The 21108-nt window shown below is 52.7% G+C and overlaps 3 protein-coding genes across 9 annotated transcripts in view; all 3 read left to right on the forward strand.

Moving 5' to 3' along the window:
• The first annotated feature begins 352 nt into the window (after positions 1-352).
• SLC33A1 (solute carrier family 33 member 1) lies at positions 353-10839 on the forward strand. Its single transcript, XM_005494625.4, has 6 exons — positions 353-1247; positions 5507-5697; positions 6316-6500; positions 6893-7010; positions 7728-7943; positions 9528-10839. The coding sequence occupies exons 1-6, from the start codon at positions 368-370 to the stop codon at positions 9693-9695; spliced, it is 1758 nt and encodes a 585-aa protein (XP_005494682.3). The 5' UTR covers positions 353-367; the 3' UTR covers positions 9696-10839.
• Positions 10840-12039: 1200 nt separating this feature from the next.
• Positions 12040-17651, forward strand: C9H3orf33 (chromosome 9 C3orf33 homolog). Of its 2 annotated transcripts, none has more exons than XM_074547559.1 (5): positions 12040-12294; positions 12412-12471; positions 14868-15021; positions 15699-15859; positions 16483-17651. In XM_074547559.1, the coding sequence occupies exons 1-5, from the start codon at positions 12040-12042 to the stop codon at positions 16753-16755; spliced, it is 903 nt and encodes a 300-aa protein (XP_074403660.1). In that variant the 3' UTR covers positions 16756-17651. The 2 variants fall into 2 exon arrangements, with proteins under 2 accessions (XP_074403660.1, XP_074403661.1); XM_074547560.1 differs by having other exon boundaries at positions 12170-12325.
• Positions 17652-19298: 1647 nt separating this feature from the next.
• The window catches only part of PLCH1 (phospholipase C eta 1), a 55881-nt gene continuing 54071 nt past the window's right edge, over positions 19299-21108 (forward strand). Inside the window, exon 1 of one of the 6 annotated variants that reach the window (XM_074547563.1) lies at positions 19299-19374. The gene's annotated coding sequence lies outside the window, so the exon portion shown is untranslated. Of the gene's footprint in view, positions 19375-19471; positions 19550-19955; positions 20204-21108 lie in introns of those variants that run through there. The other 5 variants (XM_074547562.1, XM_074547561.1, XM_074547564.1 and 2 more) reach the window with 5 other exon arrangements.

Below are 21108 nucleotides of genomic sequence, written 5' to 3' on the forward strand. Positions count from 1 at the left end.
AGGTCTGCAATATCTCCAGTGAGGAGACTCCACACGCTCTGTGGTCTCTGTTACAGTGCTCGCAGCAAAGATCTTCCTCCTGTCGAGGTGGAACTCCCTGGGCTCAGTCCCGGTGCCATTGCTGGGTCTCCGGAGCAGAGCCTGGGCAGAGCAGAGCTCTGACCCTCCCTGCACCCAGGGACAGCCAGGGACAGTCAGGGCTAAGGGTTCCTCTGGAGGCTGAACAGTCTCAGCTCCCTCAGCCTTTCCTGGGCATGGAGGCTCCAGTGATCCCGATCCGCATGCGACTCCCGATCCCGGTTCCCGTTCCCGGTTCCGCTCCTGCTACCCGTGCCCCGTCAATCAGGGTCGGGGGGCGGTGCTATGCATGACGTCACTGCCACTGCACCAATGGGACGCAGCCACGCCTGGCCCGCGCGAGGCGGGGCTGTTCCCTCAGCGCGGCGGCGGCGCCGGGGCCGCTCCGGGCCGTTCCCGCCCGTGCCGGGGCCGCTGCCGCTGCCGGGCCGTGCCGGACATGGCGCCCGCCATCGCCGCCGAGGAGGGCGGCCGGCAGCGCCGCGCCGCCACCCGCCAGCACAGCCTGGACCTGACGGGCGACCCGCCTCCCGACGGGCTGCCCGGCGACACCGAGGCGCTGCTGCCGGCGCCGGGGCCGGGGCGGGCGCGGGGGTACCGCGCGGAGCTGGGCAGCATCCTGCTGCTGCTGGTGCTGTACGTGCTGCAGGGCATCCCGCTGGGGCTGGCAGGCAGCGTGCCGCTCATCCTGCAGAGCAAGAGCGCCAGCTACACCGACCAGGCCTTCTTCAGCTTCGTGTTCTGGCCCTTCAGCCTGAAGCTGCTGTGGGCGCCCTTGGTGGACGCCGTGTACCTGCGCGGCTTCGGCCGCCGCAAGTCGTGGCTGGTGCCCACGCAGTACGTGCTGGGGCTCTTCATGATCTACATGTCCACGCAGGTGGACGCGCTGCTGGGCGACGGCCACGGCCGCGGCCCCGACGTGGCGGCCCTCACCGTCACCTTCTTCCTCTTCGAGTTCCTGGCGGCCACGCAGGACATCGCGGTGGACGGCTGGGCGCTCACCATGCTGTCCCGGGAGAACGTGGGCTACGCCTCCACCTGCAACTCCGTGGGGCAGACGGCCGGCTACTTCCTGGGAAACGTGCTGTTCCTGGCCCTGGAGTCCGCCTCCTTCTGCAACAAGTACCTGCGCTTCGAGCCGCAGCCGCGGGGCATCGTCACCCTCTCAGGTACGGCCGGGTGTGCGCCCCGGTGTGCTGGGACAGAGCCAGAGTGCGCTGCTTTGGAGGGGACCAAAGGGATTCCTATGGCAGGGACACCTCCCACTGCCCCAGGTGCTCCCAGCCCCAATGTCCAGCCTGGCCTTGGGCACTGCCAGGGATGCAGGGGCAGCCACAGCTGCTGTGGGCACCCTGTGCCAGGGCCTGCCCACCCTGCCAGGGAAGGATTTTTTCCTAATGATAATGGTTATATCTTCCTCAGGATGCTTCTTCCCTGTGCCTGGAGCCCTCTGTGGTTTGATGCTGGGAACCAAACAGGTTTGGTGTGTCCCTTGCCCCGTGGGAAAGCACAGCCTGCTTGGAGGCTGGCAGAGTCCTCTGCTAAATGCACTGGAGTTCAGATTTTGCTGGGCTTTAACCTGCCTTGTCATTATCTTGGCTGACCTAAGCACTTTGGAGGAACTCTTTTTTTTTCCTCCTGGTTTAATGGCCATGGACTAGATTACTCTTTAAGAAAAGCAAGCCAAAGTCTCCATGTGGGAAGAAGAAAGAATCAAACAAACAAACAAAACCAGATTCTTCCAATATGATTTTTTTTCACAGAATAAAAGTGAAAGTGTTCAGGGTTGGGCATGTAGCCAGTTTCTGAAGGAAGGCCTTATTTTAGGGGGGGATTTGCTTTTTCTCTTTAGTGAATTAAATGGAATGTGGTAATCCAAGCATAACTGTCTGTCAGTGGAGGGATGTTTCTGTTTGCTGGGGTTTGGGATTTTTCTCAGAAAGGTTCTGTGTGGTGGTTGATGTTAGGGGCATTACCCTGGAGATGCTGAAGTGCAGCTGGTTTGGTTGCAAGGTTGAGTGAGGACAGGAAATGCTGGCACCATTCTGGCTGCAGCCTCAGGGTGACCCTGCAGTGAAGAGCAGCTCCCAAGCTCTCAGTCCCTGCTCCCCTCACACTGATTGCCTTGCCTGAGCCATCTCAGATCAGGGATGCCAGAACAGGCTGGAATTGTGTGAAGGGGAGCTTTGCCTTCTGTGCTGCCTTTCCTCAGGGATGAACCAGGACAGCAGTGTCCACACTGCTGTGCTTGCCTGGTCTCTGCAGCTCTCACCCTGCTCAGCAGTCCTTCCCTGTGCTGCCTGTGCCTGGCCTGTGCCAGGGAGCACAGAGTGGCCCTGCAAGTGTCCCAGCTGGTTCCTGGCTTTCCCTGGGGCTGTGCAGCTCCTGGGCTGCCGTGTCCATCCTCTCACTGCAGTGCACACTGACGTCTTTGCTGCTGATGCAACTTGCAGCCACTGCTGTTCAGACAGCCTGGCTTGGCTCTACTTCCCTCACTGCCCAGGGTTTTGGTTGGTTGGGGCTTTTTCCCCCTCAGGGCTGTTTGTATAAATAGGTTTGTTGCTATTACAAAAGTGCTGTTTTTAAAAGGTATTATCCCCTAACCCAAACAGCACCAATGCCACCTCCTTAACCTGCCCTGGAGTATTGATGTGGGTGGAGTAAGAACAGCAAATAACTGCCACTGTAGTTGCAGGATATGGTTTTTCAGGTGGTAAAACTGTAAGAAATTTCTGTTTCTCAGTGGTGTGAGTGGCACAGTTTGGTGTTTCCCTGGAGCAGCTGAGAGCAGCAGGAGTCACCAGCTCACCAAGGAGCACGGGGGCTCACTGTCCTTGCCCTGGCTGTAATGGGCTTGTGATGAGCAGGTTTGGGCAGGTAAAGCAGCAGAAAACTTCACTGCTGGAAAAGGTGAATGTTCTCTGCCAGCTCAGATCTCTGAGCACTTTTGTTGTAGGCTGAGCCCAGTGCCAGGGAAAGAACAAGTCACCACTCCATGATCCAGAGGGCAGCACCCCGAGGGAGCTGGGCTAGTTTGGGTAGCAGGGAAGGTTCTTCCCCAGAGGGTGCTGGCTCTGCCCAGGCTCCCCAGGGAATGGGCACAGCCCTGAGGCTGCCAGAGCCCCAGGAGCCTTTGGGCAGCACTGCCAGGGATGTCTTGTGCCAGGCCAGGAGCTGGGATGATCCTTGTGGGTCCATCCCAGCTGAAGATATTCTGTGATCCTGAGTCAGCTTGGAGTTGTTGAGAAGCAGCAGCAGCATTCATTGTTCTCATTAACCTCAGGAAATAATATGGACAAATGTAAGCCCATCATCAAACTCACCAAAGCACAGGCTGTGCTGGGCTGTGTCAGGCTGAAGTGCCAGAGAAGGAAGCAGAAAAACCCTTCTGTGGGCTGGTTGTCCTGGCGCGTCCAGGGGTTTATTTTGCACTTGCTGTTCAGGTGGCTTCAGTTTATTTAAGAGCAGGGGAAGCTCCCTGGCTGGGTTTGTGATTCCTACCTGGTTTGCCCATTCCAGGGAAAGAGAGGGAAAGGGAAAGAGTGAACACAGGACAGAGGTGCCCCTTAAAGGCCTCCCCCACTCACCTGTGCCAGGGACTGTGGAACACCCCTCCTCCTGGGATCCTGGGTACCTGCACCACCTGGGTACCTTCTTCAGGCTGTTTTACAGCCTCATCCATCCCTGATCTAGTTGAAAACCTTGTCTTGCCCCATCTCAGTGGTTTGTTTTGTTGCTAGCAGTGTAGCTGCAGAAACAAAATAGGGCTGGGGGAAGCAGCAGTGGTGGCACCAGAAAGTTTGTCCTTGAAATCCCTTATGTAAACTCTCATTCAAAGTTCTTCTGCTTGTAGCCTGTTAGTAAGGTTCCTTGCATTTGAAAGGAAATGTACCTTATTTTTGTGTAAATGGCCTACAGCGTCAAAAAACCCAGTTTTTCTTGTCTGAACTACTATATATATATATATATGGTGGGTTTTTTTCTTTTTTCTTGCTTTGCTTTGTTGCTGATGCAGCCCCTGCAGTGCTGTGCTGCAGCTGACAGGGCTGGCCTGATCAGGAGCACTCATGTGATGATGCTCAGAGCTATTTCTATCCCCATCCTTGCACTGTCTCTCACTGCAGTGATAATGCTCAGGGTTATTATTAGAGAACTCCTCTACATCCTTTGTAGCCAGCAGCTGTGATTTGTGAGACTCTCAGGAAATGCTTCTTTCCTTGAGAATGTCTGCTCAGGGCACCTTGTGTTTTTTAAGAGAGAGCAATCTGACAGCATTGCCTGTGAGGTCATGTTTGTTTTAGGAAAGGGAAAAGTAGCACAAATGGCATGAGGAGCCTTTTTTCTGTTACCCTGGGAATGGTGGGGCACACCTGGAGCAGTCCTTGCACGTTTTCTTCCCTGCTGTGCAGGAGCAGCGGGCAATGATTGACCAAACCTTTGTCTCTGCACTTTCACCCACCCTGGCTGCTCCTGCTGGGTTTCCTGGAGGCTGCTGGGGCTGCTCCTGACCAGGAAGAATAAAGGCTGCATCTGTCCTAGCCCTGCACAGGCTGAGTCCTTTATGCTGCTTCTGTCCTAGAGGCACAGGCTGAGTCCTTTATGCTGCTTCTGTCCTAGCCCTGCACAGGCTGAGTTCTTTATGCTGCTTCTATCCTAGCCCTGCACAGGCTGAGTCCTTTATGCTGCGTCTGTCCTAGCCCTGCACAGGCTGAGTTCTTTCCTGCCCCTGTCCTAGAGGCACAGGATAGGATGATCTTGACCTGGCCATTCACTCAGTCAGAAAGTACTCTCTTGGTGGTTTTTTGCTGCCCCACATCCATGATTTAGCAGATACTGATCTGTTTAAAGCAGAGCACTGGAATGCTGCCAAGGATCCACTTGAGCCAAATAAATCTGAGGACTCCTTACAAGTCTGTGAAAACTTTCCTGGGGCCATCTTCACCCTCCTAAATGCCCATTTCCTGCAGGTGGGAGATGGATGTTAGGGCTGTAGAGCTGAGGCACAGAGTGCTTCCCTGGCTGCAGGGTAAGGGAGGAGCTGGGAAGGAGTTCTGCCTCTGGAGGTTCTTCCCTGCTTTCTAACGATTACATGTGGTTTTCCTCCTTTATCAGCCTGTAGTGGCTGTGTGTGTAATCCTTCAACACGTTCATTTTTGCCTCTGTTCCTTCTCCAGCATGCTCGCTGTGGTAATAACCCAGCAAGCAGCAGGGAGGTGACCTGGTTTGCTGCTGCTCCTCTGCCTCAGCTCCAGCATCACCTCCTTGCAGAGGAGGGCAGAGCTGTGTCACTCACTGGATGTAGCTCTGTGCTTGTGGTTTGATTTTGCTGCTTGCTTTTATTTCACTTTGGTTATTAAGTTTACGTTCTACAACTGTCAATCATGGCTGCTACTAAGAAATTTTTATTTTATTTTATTTTCCCCTCCAGATTTCCTGTTTTTCTGGGGAGCTGTCTTCTTAGTTACCACTACATTGGTTGCCTTCTTGAAAAAGGAAAACGAGGAGCTAATACCAGCAAAGGAAGAAACAAAAGGCATCACTGACACATACAGGCTGCTATTCTCAATAATCAAGATGCCAGCAGTTCTTACTTTCTGTCTCTTGATCCTCACTTCAAAAGTAAGTAAATACACGTAAGAATTGTTAAATGCTGATATCAGAGTCTGGAAGGCTGCTGAGTCCCTGGGATGTAGCTAAGTTTTGCTGTTGGCTGTCACAAGAGTTGTGAATTTTCACATGAAATTCAAGCAGAATGGGTTCTCTCGTTGTGCTGAGCAGGGCTGTGCAGCAGAAAAGGTTTGTGAGAGCTTTTGTGTTTGACACAAGCATTGAAGAGAAGTTTGGTGGCAGTGTGGCATTAAAGTCCATTTTTAAACAGGCTGTGTAGCCTGCAGTTGAAAGGACAGAAAATGTTTGTTTTTAGCTCAGAATCCCCAGCTCTGCCCAAGCTGGGTTTCCATGGCTCCTGGTTGGACACTGAGGATGCCAGCAGGGAAGGCACAGGAGTGAATGGCAGTGCTGCTTAATGTTCCTGGAATAGTTTTGGCTGGGATGACAGTAAGAGTGGTCAAGTGTAGAACATGCAGAACTAATCTGGAAATCAAATCAGGGGCAGAAGTGACTTCAGTGACAGTGTGTTCTGTATCCCATTTCTCAATTTACGTGATAGGGAGTAAATTGAATTTGTAGCCAAACTCCCTGTTCTCCTCAGCTTATTTTGTCTCCCTGACATTGCAGATTGGGTTTTCAGCAGCAGATGCTGTAACAGGACTCAAACTGGTGGAGGAGGGAGTCCCCAAAGAGCACCTGGCTCTGCTGGCAGTTCCAATGGTTCCTCTGCAGATCATCTTGCCTCTGGTTATCAGCAAATACACAGCGGGCCCCCAGCCCCTGAACACCTTCTACAAAGCAATGCCTTACAGGTAAAGCCTCATTTTAGTGGAACACAGTGTGCTCAGTTTGTGTGTTCAGATCACCTGTAGGGTTTTGTGTGTAACTCTCTCACTTCCAGGTCCAGAGAAGTGTGTCAGGATTGTCACAGTGATTTGAACTGTCTGGTTCATGCAGTGTCACTGTGTGGAAGCATGGGATGTGCATGTACAGCACCATTAGAGTGGTGCTCTCCTGCTCCTAACTAGCAATGTCACTGCTTGTCAAATATTTGATATCTAGTTCTGAGATAGAAATAGGTGTAACTCTTTGGATCTAAACTAATTTAATGTAGTCTCTGTAGTTGTTCAGTGGTTGCTTTGTGTTGGGGAACCACATGGGAAGGATTACTTGGAATAACAAATCATCTTTCTCATCCCTCCAGGTTGCTGCTTGGCCTGGAATTCGCTTTCCTGGTGTGGTGGGCTCCTAAAGTAAAGCATGAAGGAGGATTTCCTGTCTACTACTATGCTGCAGTGGTGCTGAGCTATGCTCTACACCAGGTAACAGTCACAGTGTGGGGAGGGGAAATGCTGTTCCCTCTCTTGTCCTGGCTCACACTGCAATCCCTCCCTCCTGACCTGTGCTGTGTGGCAGGACTGACTTCTAATACTCTTGCCAGTGGTATTCCTCCCTATTCCCTGTGCTCCATTGGACATCATCTGGCAGCTACTTGAGTTCTCCATGACTGGTGTAGTTCCCCAGATTCCTTTTTCCCCAGACCCAGAAGTTCAAAAGCACAGAGGAACTGGAGAAACCCCAGAACTGTGCCTGAGCTTGGTAGGCATGCTGATGGTTGTGCAAACAAAGTTAGGTGATCCTGGTCCTACGAAAAGAACTCATTTGTTGGAGGAACATCATAATGGATCTGATCCAAAGACTTGGAAACAAGCACCTGATACAGCATGGTCTGTGCATCAGAACTGGAATGCAGGGCCTTGAGAGGTGATTTTCAGATGCAGAAGGTTGTGTTAGGTGCTGTTTTAGCTGGCTGATTGTGTTTCAGGTTGCTAACCCAAGTCATGCCAGTGCATGTGAGGCTGGGTCTGTTGCAGCATGACTTGAGGCAAGCAGCAAGGCCGCTCCCCGAGTTAGCACAGGGCCAGGCTGCAGGAGGAGCTGCTGCTGCTGCTGGGGTCGTTTCCAGTCAGTGCTGCTGAGCTCAGGGCTGTGCTGGGGGTTTCAGCCCTGTCTGTCTGTGTGTGTCTGTCTGTCCCCAGATCACCCTGTACAGCATGTACGTGGCCATCATGGCCTTCAACGCCAAGGTCAGCGACCCGCTCATCGGGGGCACCTACATGACCCTGCTCAACACCGTCTCCAACCTGGGGGGAAACTGGCCCTCCACGGTGGCCCTGTGGCTGGTGGACCCCCTGACAGTGAAGGAGTGTGCCGGGGCCCAGGGCCACACCTGTGCCACTGCAGGGGCCTCAGAGGTGAGCCTGGGGCTGGGGGGCTCTGCTCAATGTCTGTTAAAAGGCTTCCTTTGGGAACCTTCACAGTGCATAGCTTGTGTTCAAAATTCCCACTGATGGGGCTCATTCTCCTGTCTGATAAAATCCAGGCTGTCAGCAGCTGGGCACTCAGAATAAGCACCCCTTACCCAGGGTTTGCAGCTGCAGAGTTGTGAGCCCTTTGTTCCCATGCTACCTGGAGGAGAAGCACCAGACTGGTGCCACATTCCCTGCAGTGTGAGGAGCCTGTAGCTGTGGTTTGGGTCAAGGGCTCTGTCCTTGGCAGGCTCTCTGTCCCTCCCCCAGGGCCTCTGTTTCTCTGGCAGGTTTTTCTTCCTCCTGTCTCCCTGGAGGCTTCTTATCTGCCTGCCTTGATACCTTCTCCAAGATGCTGCTCTGCTCTCTGATTTTGGTGTCCACTTTCCCTATGAAATCAAGTGGAACTGGCTGCCTGCCCAGTTCTGGGAGCCCTGTGGAAGAGAACAAAGAACTTGCTGTACACAGATCAAACAACAGGACACAAAACTGCTGGGAAAGCAACATTTCAAATTCACCTCCTCACAGCAAATGAGACATTTGACATGGCTGAAGAGTAGAAATGTTTGGGGCTTTTTTTTGTTTTGTGCTCATGACTGAGATTTATTTCACTCCTGAATGCCAGGATGCTCTGGGAAATGGAGGTTCTCTAAATGATCAGAGTGTTCTGGAGTCCAGCATGACTTGTCTGAACTGGAGTTGCAGTTTTTGTTGGTGCAGAGAGGAAACTGCTTCTGCAGCAGATGCTTTCCCAGCCTGTTACTAATTAGGTTCCTTGTGTCTCAGCTTCTACTGAGCTTGAGTCCTTCCTCCTCCTTCACCTCACTCCTCTGATCCTCCTGGTTGGTGACATTCCACCACCACTGCCACCACCACTCCCTTCTTATTCCTAATCTGATTTTGACATGTCTCAGAATAATGACCATGCTGGCAGAGCCTCAGCTCAGAGAGTTGATTAATCCTGGGATTAGAGCAGTGTTGAAAGCCAAACAATAGCAGAAACAATCCTGGGCTGTACAATCACCCTGTGAATGCTGGGTGTTTGTCTTCCAGTTCAAAACCACCCTGGGTGTGTTTCTCCCAGACACAGAACCATGGGATGGTTTGGATTGGAAGGACCTAAAAGCCCATCTAATGCCACACCTTCCACTATCCCAGCTTGCTCCCAGCCCTGTCCAACCTGGCCTTGGACATTTCCAGGTCTGGGGAGCCCACAACATGGATGGCTAGAGAAAAAAATCATCTTTGTCTGTGAGGCTGGGAGCAGTGGTTGCACCTGCAGGCCAGCACGGACAGCGGGGCTGTGTCTGTCTGCTGGAGTTTGCCCTTTGGGCTGATGTGCTCCATTTCCCACATGTTTAGGGCAGGTTTGGTACTTTGTTACTTTTCGTGCAGTTGATAAGCTCAAAAGCCTCTCTGACCAACTGCATAGGAAACAAAGAGTAAAAAACTCTATTTAGTCCTGCCCAGGAGCAGGGAGACAGCTCTGGAGTGCTGTGTGCTCAGTGCATTGCCTGTGCTCTGTTTCAGCTGTGCACAGCAGCTGGGGGCTCCTGTGTCACCACCCTGGACGGGTACTACGTGGAGTCCATCATCTGCGTCGTCCTGGGCTTTGCCTGGTGGTTCTTCCTTGGACCAAAATTCAAAAAGCTGCAGGACGAAGGACAGTCTTCGTGGAAGTGCAAGAGGAGCAATTGATGCACTCAGGTGTTGGATGGACCAGCAAGGTGGTTTTAGTTTTATTACAAAGATGTTCCCCATAATCAGCACCCCGGAATCTCGGTGTCCTGTGCCAGGCCAGGGAGATCTGCGTGGCCGAGGCAGGGCTGTGCGTGGCACCACTGCCCTCCCCACAGCACAGCAGTTCAGAAAGGAATGGCCAAAGCAGCACCTCCGTGCCCCATGCTTACCCCTGCCTCCAGAGCTCTGCTTCCATAGGGCACCTCTGCGAAAGCTCCTGGTGCCGTGGCTGTAGAGGCAGCAGCATTGCCAGCTGAGTGCCAGCTTTTATTTTCACACAGAAATGGTCTGACAGGGCAGCTGAGCCGGGGAAGGATGCCCAAGGCTTTCTGACTGGAGGTTAAGCATGGTACTGTGGAATTCCTTGTGGGAAGATCAGTGTGAGATGTCTGTGGGCTTTGCTTCTTCTCACTTTCTGAACTGTAACTGCACCTCAAAGGATGAAATGTTCCGGAGATTCTTTTAAATGTATTTTCTGGCTTTTATAAGCTTTAAAGATTTATAAGAAACTATTTTTATAAGCAAATTACATTTGTTTAATTTATTTCCGCTGTTTCAAGGCAGTTTGATTTACGTTCAAGGTAATTTCTTGACGGCAGAAGGCTGTAAGGTAGGGCTGGAACAACGCACAATCCTCTGAGCCTTGAGTCCTGCAGCTGGAGCTGGAGGTGCTTCCCAAGGGAGGGCACGTGGGCCTTTGGAAGGGCTGAGTTGATAGGGGAAGACCAATCCATTGGTTTTCCAAAGTGTATTACTAAAATTTGAATGTTCATTCTCAAAAGCAGTGGGAGCACCGAGAGTTCCCCCAGGCAGGGTGTGAGAAGAGTGAGGTGGTGATGACAGAGGTGCCAAACTCCAGGGAGCTGGTGCAGGACTCACCCTCACACCAGTCCAATCCAACGGGCACAGTCCTGTGGCAGAGCTGCTGCAGAATTCACTGCTGGTGCCATGTGCTGGAAACATCCCTGCTGGATCGCTCCCACTGAGTGCCTTAGGGACCCACAGGGGCTGGAGAGGCACTCAGACCCTGCTGGGTGTATGTGGAACAGTGGTATTGAAAAGGAAAACTATTAAACATCCCTTGCAAAGGTGCACGAGGTCACCTGGCACGTTTCTTGTCAATATTTGAGGGGCTGGGCTGGGAGGGGGTTTGGGATCTCCTGCTACCGTGTGTTTTGGGGGAAAAGTGACCCAGTACCACCTCTGGAGTGCTGGGGGGTGGGTGGGTGGGTGGGTGTACAAAGGGTCTCCTTGGCATCAGGGTAAGGAGGGGACTGGCAGAGGGCACTGTGACCTCCCTCGTGCTTCACTGGGCACTGCCTCCTGTCCTGTGTCCCCTCCCCTGAGGACACACCTCACAGTGTGCTTCAAGCACAGCAAAACCACTCATGCTAAGTGAAATCACATGGCTCTTACTGCCCAAGCCCAATGTCTTCCAGTTTCCCTTCTGCATGAGAACAAAACATAAAAATATATCAGATTTATGTCTGCCCCTTTCAGTCCCTGTCCCACCAGCTCCACTGCATTACCTCTGTGAGGCTCTTCAGTTCTGGATCCCCTCTGGAACCGTGGGCTGCTTATTGAAGTACATCTTGCACACCTAGAGGGGTTGTTTTAACTTTTCTGATTGGGAGGAAAAATGTCGAGTGCACAAGCTGATAAATTAAATTTGCTGTGTATTAGATTTGGGTTTTACTTTGCAATTTTTTTTTCCCTATTTCTAAAGGTGCCAGTGAAACTTGTCACTAATAAAGATGGGTTAAGGATTAACTCAATCAATAATTTGATTATCAACAATATCAAAATTGCACATAAACTCCAAATAGGTAGGAGTAGATATGTTACCTGAAATAAATAGCTGTGTTCTTTTTCAAACTGGTGAAACAAGTTATGGATTAGTACTTTTAATTTAGGTACTTATTTTGTAAATTGGAAATGTTGCTGCTGTGCCAGCCCCTCAGCAGGCTGCTGAAGAGCACCCATAAAATTTTGATCTTGCTACTTTTTTTCTACCAACTCTGTTCAAAAGTGGTTTTTCTTTTTAACATTGGAATTCGTACAGACTTAAACATCTTTAACATTAAAAACACAAACAAACAAAAAACAAACCCCAAACCAACAAGAATAATAAATCAAACAAAATTGAAATACCAAGAAGAAAGGAGCATCTGAAATGTCAGAGGTGGTGTGGTACAGGTTTGAGGAGCTCAATGCAGAGTTCAGGAGCTCAGAGCCCTGGCAGGGCCTGCAGGGGCTCCAGGAGAGGGGCTGGGGACAGGGATGGAGGGACAGCACACAGGGAATGGCTTCCATTGGGATGGACGGGAGATTGGGAATTCCTGGCTGGGATGGGATTCCCAGAGCAGCTGTAGCTGTCCCTATCCCCTGGCAGTGTCCCGGCCGGGGCTGCTCGGGGCCCGTGTCGCTCCGTGGCACGGCGGCGCCGGGCGCTGTTCGTTTCCCGTTCCCGCGGGGGCGCTCGGCACGCCGCGATGTCGGAGCGGGGCGGCGGCGGCGGCTCCGAGCGCGCCGCGCTGGCCCTGGCCCGGCTCTCCGAGTGGGTGGACGCGCACCTGGGGCTGCTGCGGGTACCGGGGCTGGGCGGGCATCGGGGCTGGGCGGGTACCGGGCCGGGGGGGGCGCTGGGCCCGGCTGAGCCCCGTTCTCTCCGCAGGGCCTGATCGCCGGCGCGGCCGTGGCCGGGGTGCTGCTGCTGGCGCGGAGCCTCCGCGTGGTGAGTGCGGGGCCGGGGGATGCGGGAGAGCCGGGCACGGGCCCGGGGGATGCGGAGGAGCCCGGCAGGGGCCCGGGGGATGCGGGGGAAGCACGGCACGGCCGCTCAGAACCAGCAGGTGCGGGGAGAGCCTGTCACGGGCCCGAGGGTCGGGGGAGAGCCTGGCACAGCCCCTCAGAACCGGGGGCAGCCCGGCGCGGGCCCGGGGAATGCGGGAGAACCCGGCCCGGCCCCTCAGAACCGGGGGCAGCCCGGCGCGGCCGCTCGGGCCCGCTGCGGAGGGGCCGGGCCTGCCCTGCCCTGCCCTGCCGTGCCCGGCCCTGCCTCACGGCCCTGGCTGTCCCGCCCGGGGCTGTTCCCGCGGCATTCCCGTGTTTTGTTCGGGTTTGCGCAAAGCGGGAGCCTCCAGCTCCCGAGAAAGGCTGCCCGCTCCTCAGTGCTTAAAAATATTTATATATTTTAACAAACCATCAGCATTCGCTGTTTACAAGTTCCGTAACTTTTCTGTCAATTCTATGAACTCAGCCCTTTCTGTGTCAGTTGTGTTTGTCGTTTCTCGTGCTGATCAGCCACAGCCCTTCCCTCTGCCGGAGCGCGGGGTCCCTCTGGCCCGGGTGGTCAGTGCTGTGCTCAGCGGTCAGTGGCTGATGCTCAGTGCTCAGTGGTCAGTGCTCAATGGCCGGTCAGTGCTTAGTGCTCAGTGTTCAGTGCTCAGTGCTCAGCAGTCGCCCTGTCCCCCTGCTGGAATTGCCTTTTTCCCGGCACGGCTCAGCCCGGCTGCCCCCACGGCTGGTGGCTGCCGCCCAGACAGCCCATTCATCTTGGCATTGTCTTCCCTTTTCCTTAAAACTAAAGATTAGCCAAGCGTGCAAGGTTCACAATGCGGTTGCTTAATCATAACGGTCCTGCTACAGCTACTGATTAACAAGTGAAAAAAAAGCCAGCACTGTTTGATTCAGGTCCTGAGGGACGCGATATCGCTGTCCTGTGGCATCTCCACGGGTCCCTTATTCTCGCCTGTTCCTGAGGCCCCTGGGAGGGGTAATGACCCCTTTGCCTGTCCCACTGCAGCTCGAGCACCCTCCCTTGTCCAAACACAGCTGAAACAGCTGCTTGCCTCGGGTATTCTCTGTCCTTCACACGCAGAACTGCTTCTGAATGGTTTAAAACAGCACCCAAATCTTCCATCACTGCCAGGATGGTCAGGGCACGCTGGGCTAACACCGCGCTGCTCACTCCTGGAGAAGCTGAACCTCCACGGGCAGGAGGCACCGTGCTCCCACGGGGTTCCAGCTGCTCAAAAAATCACACTTACCTTCATCTTCCCCCTGCACAATTCCAAATAGTACAGGAGAACATTTGTGTGGCGTTTTTACTTAAAAATCCCACCAGAAAACCTGAACTACAAATGTTGCCAGAATGCTTTTTCTCTGTCTTTTTGTTTTTGTTGGTTTTGACCCAAGGGCCTGTGAATGCATTAACCTGGCTGGTGGAGCAAATGAGATCGATCAGCTTTGAGCAACTTTTGTTCCTAAAACCCTCCAGGTTTCCTGCCTGGAGGAGGTTTTGGGACCCAAAAAGGTCCCAAATTCCCGTGTTCTCTGTGGGCCGCAGAGGGGGAGTTTTGCTGAATAAATGACACACAGGAGGCACAGCTTTAGTTGTGGTGTTTTGGGGGTTTATTTCCCACAGTTTCACAGCTCTGCAGGTCAGTGCTCTGATAAGGCCTCTTACAGTGTCTTAAATTTTGGGGGTCTTAATTTTTTGGGGTCTCACGTGTCCTTCTGTCTCACCCCAGACCTGTGGCTGCTCCATTCCCGTGCCACAGCCCACGTCTTTGCTGCTGCTCAGCTTGGTTTTCCTGTGTGATCACATAACCATCCCCTTTGGATCCTCCCAGGCTGTAGTATCAAATTTAATCTTCTTGTGATCTTCTCAGGGCTGTTCACCTGCCTTTGTCCCTCTCCTGGTTTCAAAGGCGGGGTTGTTTCTGCCCTGCCTGCTCCGCCTTTGTTTTCAGCGTGTCTGTCCTCTGGCCTCCCTTCACCCCTCTCCCCGCCCCATTCAGGCTGCTTCTAAAACTCTCTTGTCTCGGGGAATCAAATGAACTTCAATAGGCATTGCTCTAAAAACGGCAGTTTCTGTTCTTTCTCTAAACCTGGTTTTTATGTCTGTGCTGACGTTGCGAGTCCTGTAAAACAGGGAAAATGGTAAGTGTGGAGAGGCTGGCACAGCTTCTGCAGCTGATTAAATATACATCTATATTTACTTGCCCATGGTGTGTAATAATAAAGGTGAAATTTCCCAAACTATTTTGAGACATTGGATTTAGTGTGACTGTAACTGCTCTGTATTTTTTTCTTAAATTTTTTTCTTTCTCTTCCTTCCATTAATAGACAACGAAATTCACAAATCCTTTGGAAATACCTGTGGAGTTTGTAGAAAAGAATGTGAAACTGAGAGGGAAATTACATCACATCACAGAGAAGGGGCTGGAAGTTGAGCACATTCCCATCAGCATTCCTTTCATCTCAGCCATCCTGAGAAAATGTGAGTAATGAGGAAAAGAGTGTGAAGAGCAAGGGCAGAAATGAAATGTGCTGCTCTTAGAGTGGCTGCAAGCTTGAGAGGAAGGGCTGAGGCACATTTCCAGCTCTGCCTTTTGGTCTTTCTTTGCAGGTGGGAAACTGGGAAATAAAAGACACGAGGAGACAGAGAGTTTGTCACTACAGTGTTTGTGTTAATCCTTACACTTACTGTGATATTTTCCAGCAGCAGAAGTAAGCACTCAGGCAGTGCTTCTGCTTGCACAGCTCATCTCGTTCCTGGCAAAAAGCCTCTGTTGGGATTGTGCTTTTATTTGCAGACAGTGATTTCTGGGGACAGTTTTCTGTCAGAAACAAACTGTCCATCAAGTCCGTGACTCACACTGGCTGTGCAAACAACAGCAGGTGCTGATGCTTCTGCCCCTGTGGATGGAAGATAGGGACTGAGAGTGGGAACAGATCTTTTTCTTTGCATGCACAATAATCCAAATTATGAATTAGGCAACCTTGAATTGATATATTTTTTTTTTCCCTGAAGAAGAGATGAGACCAAATTCCTGTTTGCCTTGAGGAACCAAAGGGGATTGTTTTATTGCACAGGAATCAGTTCATTGCCAGCAGCCGAGGGTGTGTGCAAGGCTGAGCTGTGCCCCAGCAGCAGACGTGTCCTTTCCCTTGCAGGGCAGCCAGAGGGGCTCCTGCTGATCCGCCTGGCCGGGGTGGAGCTGGCTGCAGGTGGCACGGCCTGGCTGCAGCAGGAGCTGCTCCCCAAACAGCCCCTGTGGTTCCAGCTCCTGGGCAGGGACAGCTCGGCCCTGGACTGCCTCGTCCTGGTCCATAAGGTGAGAGACACAAACACTGGCACTTAGCTGCGCTTTTAGATGTGACTGCACTCACACAGTTCTCTCAGTGCATTTAACAAATGCTATTGTGTATGATTTATCATCCTTGGTGTGAATTTTAAATGTTGCATTTGCAAATCTGATTGTAGTAGCAGTGGTTCTTCAGACTGATTCATGGCAGGAATGTGTTTCTCTGCCAGTGCCAAAAAGGCATCTGTAATTCTGATTAGCCTAATGTTTGTTATCCAATGTTCCCTCACAAATGCCTTGCATTATAGAATCACAGCATGGTTTGGGTTGGAAGGGACTTACAGACCATCCAGTTCCAGCCCATGGCAGGGACACCTCCCATTGTCCCAGGAGCTCCCAGCCCTGTCCAGCCTGGCCATGGGCACTGCCAGGGACCCAGGGGCAGCCACAGCTGCTGTGGGCACCCTGTGCCAGGCCTGCCCACCCTCACATGGAGTTGGGTTTGAAGTCACCTGGATTCCTCTTCACTTCTAACTTCTCCTGCCATGTGTAGGTACAGCCATGAGTAAAGCTTGTACCTCTGAGGGAGTTCACCCCAAACCCCAAATAACCCTGTTTCAATGGTGAATATCTGTTTATTGTGGTTCTTCCAGGGTGGGTTTTTCAGCATGTGCTTGAATGAAGAGCTGCTGAGACAAGGGCTGGCCAGAGCAGCCCCGATTGAGGGGCTGCCTCACCACTCCCGCCTCTACTGGAAACTGCACAAACGGCTCCTCCGGGCTGAGTTAAAGGCTGTGAAGAAAAATAAAGGCATATGGAAGGAGCAGAGCTACTCTGAAAGAATCCAGGAGCGCATAAGCAGCAACAAATTCCTGCAGAGGCTGAAACAGTTTGTGAGCAGGTTTAGAAGCTCCACTGAGAGGTGAAAAGGTGGGGAATGCAGCTCCCCACGTGGGAATCAGTGTATGTTTGTGATCACAAACAGTGCTGTGATGTTGAGGGTCCCTGTCTCAAACACAAACCCCACAGTTCATGGTTACACAGAATATAACCCCCAGTTCATGGTTACACAGAATATAACCCCCAGTTCATGGTTATTTAGAATACATCCCATATCATACCCACACAGGATTGAAGTTTAGTAGCAGTGTGCAGGCCACCAGAGAAAATGTTCTGATGCCAAACTTCTCCACAGTGATGTCCTGCATTACTCGTCCAGTTTCCACCTGCTGAACTCCTCCAGGCTGTGCTGCCCAGTGCAGGTTTGAGGGGCAGGGTCCCGTCACACCCCTGCAATGTGCCACTGCTGCCAAGCCCACACCAGACACAAACCCCAAGTCAGGCCTTTACAAAGCTCATGGGATGCCTTTAAACACAACCTTTTTGTTTGAATTCTGTTCTTATGCTACTTTTTGGTGAAATTTGTGGTTTAAAACTCATTCATCTTGAATGATGGGTTGCATTGTTGGTGATATAAAAGGTGATTTGTTATGGTTGATCTTAAAAAGCTGATAAGGTTGTAATAACTAAAGTTCCTCAGGGGAAAAACATCACTTGGTGTATCAAAGAATATAATGTCAGGAATCCAAATATTTCAAAGACAACTTTGATTTGAAGAGGAAAAACCTGTGGGGTTTTTTTTTCTGATGGTTCTGTATCTAAAATTAGATGAACAAAAAACTTTAACATGAAATTTGACAAGGAGGATCAGACTGTGCTAAGAACTTGAATTCTTACTTTATTTTTGATACACATGTGAAGTATATTAGTGTATTATTATTTATGTTGTAAATATTCTCAGAATAAAGACTGAATTTCTCAAGTTCATTGTTACATGTTTTATACAACCAGCCCTTGACTTTTGTTTCACCTCCCACAGTCCAAATATTTATTTAAAGTGAAGTGTTTTACAAATTTTCTTTCTTTCTGTGTGATTGCTTTCCAATGAAACGCTGGGTAGAAGAGTGTGGTACATAAAACCTTAATAATTGAACACTGCTTATCTGGCAATTAGTTGCTACATCAGCATTTTCTCTGCTGACTTCAGGGCGAAGTTGTGACTCTTGAGATCCCTAAAAAAATCCAGTTTCCTTGGGTAAGAATAGATGTTAGTGGTTCTTTAGTCCTTTTGTTGCTGATCCTCCCAGGGTGGGGCTGGTGCTAGGGAGCAGCGAGCCGTGAAATCCCGGCAGTGTTGGAACCCAGTGTGGGAGAGGGGAGGCAGCAAACCAGGTGTCTGTGCCCGTTCGAAAACGGAAAATGAGAAAAGTGACATCCTGGGTTTATGCATAGGACAGCAGAGGGCTGAGCCAGCCACCACCGTGGTTCTTGGACATGAAATTCATCAGGCAGTCAGGGATTTGGGGTTGGCTGTGGCACCCTCCAGAGCAAAGCTCTTGATTTTTAACCCCAAAGTACACATTCAGGCTCAGCAGCAATTCACTTCTGGGGGTTTATGGTGTTCCTACGTCTGGGAAGTAAGAGGAGCTTTTCCAAGCTGGGCGTAATTGTACACTGATGATTTATTTTCTGTAATAATTAAATATAATTCTGGACTTTGCACTTCTGTTCTGTAGATGAGTCACAGGAGGATTTATCATAAAAATCCACTGTAAAGCTGAGTGAAAAGTCTCAGGAAGCCACATGCTACATTTCTAGCAAGCAGAGGTGAGGTGTAGGCGAATGTGAACAGAGTGTGTTGTTCTCTCACATGGATTTGGGGTTGCAGTGACAAATGATTTCTTGAGGGTCAGGTCCTGTAATTGTTTGTTAATGCTGTTTTCCTTATCACGCAGGGCTTATCTTTAAAAAAAAACCCCAACCCACCAGCACACCCTCCCCCTTCAGAAAGAGCCCAATTCAGTTCAAAGCTGTGCTTTCCATCTGTGCAGGGCTTGAGAGGTTGCAGATCCTGTCTCTGTGGGAGGCCTGGCTATTGGAAAAGCAGTAATAGGAGCACAGACAAATATCTCTGCAGCAGGCTGGGGGAGAAGCAGCATTTTCTCCCCTGCATAAACCCCCTCAGCAGCTCCATCCCTCCCTTCACCCGCAGCAGTGCCCAGCAGAGAGTTTCCAACAGAGGAGGCAGTTCTGTGGCTGGGAATAGGGACAAGAATTAAACTGTTTAGCGCTTAGCACTTGTGCCTTTGCCCTCGCAACTCTGAATGTGCCGTGAGCGATGCAACATCTTCAAAAGACCACAGGCAGTGAAAGGAGAGACCCGGCCTCCAAATGGCCCAAGAAAAATACCTCCGACACTGCACAGACTTTTTATTGCTGGTGTGGCATGTCAGGCAAATGGCAATAAACATCCCCGGCCCCTCGGAGCCCACCGGCAGCGCGGGCACCGGGCTGCTCTTTGCTTCCTTCGGGAACAAACTTACGAGCAGGGCTGTTGTCATAGCACAACGGGGAAGGGCTTTAAACGAAGGGAGATCGGTTTAGATCGGATTTAAGAATTGTTTTACTCAGAGGGTGGTGAAGCCCTTACACAGGGTGCCCAGAGGAGCTGTGGCTGCCCCATCCCTGGAAGTATCTGAGGCCAGGTTGGACCGGGTTTGGAGCAGCCTGGGACAGCGGAAGGTGTCCCTGCCACGGCAGGGTGGGGTGGGAGGGCCGGGGGTCTCCATGGCACCCGCTGGGCGAGGGGCCGCCCCGAGGGGCCGCTTCTCGCTCGGTTCCCATCGCGTCTCACCGGCACCGCTCCCCACGAGGAGCGCGGTGAGTCCTGCGGGAGGAGACTCTGCCGGGCGGGCGGGGGGCAGCGCTACGGGAGCGGACCGGGGGCTCAGTCCCGGCTGGGCTGAGGGGAGCGGACCGGGGGGCTCAGTCCCAGGGGCGCTGAGGGGAGCGGACCGGGGGGCTCAGTCTCGATGGTGCGGAGGGGAGCGGACCGGGGGCTCAGTCCCGGCTGGGCGCTACTGAGGGGAGCGGACCGGGGGCTCAGTTCCGGCCGGGCAGAGGAGAGAGGATCGGGGGGCTCAGTCCTAGGGGCGCTGATGGGAGCAGATCGGGGGGCTCAGTCTCAGCCGGGCGGCGCTGCCCCGCCGCTCGCAGCGCACACACAATGGAGCAATGGAGCAGGTTGAACGGGCTCGGGGCCGCGGCAACACCGGGGCTGGATCACGGCTCGGGCCGCCGCAGCCGCTCCCGGGCGGACAGGACGGGACGCTCCGCTCCGCTCCGCTCCAGGGCCGCTCCGGGTTTCGGCAGGGCCCGCGGCGGGGGCGGGCCGCGCCGGGCCGGGCCGGGCGGGGCGGGCGGCAGCGCTGGGGTTTGAACGGAGCAGGTTGAGCACCCGCACCGGGCTGGGGCTGTGCGTGCGGCCGGGGCGGCGAGGCACAGCACCGGACCGAGCCCACCCCGGCGGTCACGGTGAGTGAGTGAGGGCGGACGGGACCCCCGAGCCCGCTCCTGGCGGGACAGGACTGTGTCCCTGCGAGCCTCCGCTGGGCTTTCCCATGCGGTTGGTGCTGGTTTCTCACGGTGTTCGCGGCCGGGGTTGAGGTGGGGGTTTGCGAGCTGGAGTTTCTTCTCAGCCCGTTCAGACGGGATCCGCGTGTCCCGAGCGCTCACCATGCAGAGCCGCCGCTCCGTGGCTTTCCCGGGGGCCGCCGCCGTGCCTCGGCCGTGTTTGTGCCGCTGGACACGGGGAGATGGCTGGGCTGAGCTCCAGCCGCTCTCTGCCCCGCTCGCCATGTGCCGGGCGGCGCTGCCCCGCGGCGGTGCCAGGGCAGCACCGGGGCCGCGGGCGCTGGAACCGGAGCGAGCCGCAGCCGCTTGGATCGCCCCAGCCCAGCCCGTGTGCAGCGGGGCTTGGTGGGAAATGCCGAGCCCCTGAGCAGCGCAGGACAGCAGTGGGAGCGCCTGTCCCCACCTGGAAGGCGCTGGGACGGTGCTTGTAATCAAACCTCTTGCTGGGTTGAATCTTCCCTAAAAATACCTTATTTCTAATTGCCTACTCCATAAACCATTTTTTTTTTTAATGAAGTACAAATGAAACTCCGTGCACGTTTTGTTGTGATTCAGCCACTCTGTGCAATTCTGGGAACTCCAACTCCAGCTGGCCAAAAAGTGTTTTAGAAGAAGTGTTATTAAATTCCAGGGAGAAAGATATAAGCCTTATCTGATGGACCAGTCATAGGCTCTTTGTTTAGAGTGTGCTTTAACTCCTGAGTTATAAAACACAATGTTTGCCTGTTTTCAGGGGGCCCTCCTGCTTTACTTGGCCTTGGGACTTCTGGCCCTCATGTTGCAAAACTTAGGAAATGAAAGAAAAG

Source organism: Zonotrichia albicollis, chromosome 9 (assembly GCF_047830755.1).
Source record: "Zonotrichia albicollis isolate bZonAlb1 chromosome 9, bZonAlb1.hap1, whole genome shotgun sequence".
Taxonomy (NCBI): domain Eukaryota; kingdom Metazoa; phylum Chordata; class Aves; order Passeriformes; family Passerellidae; genus Zonotrichia; species Zonotrichia albicollis.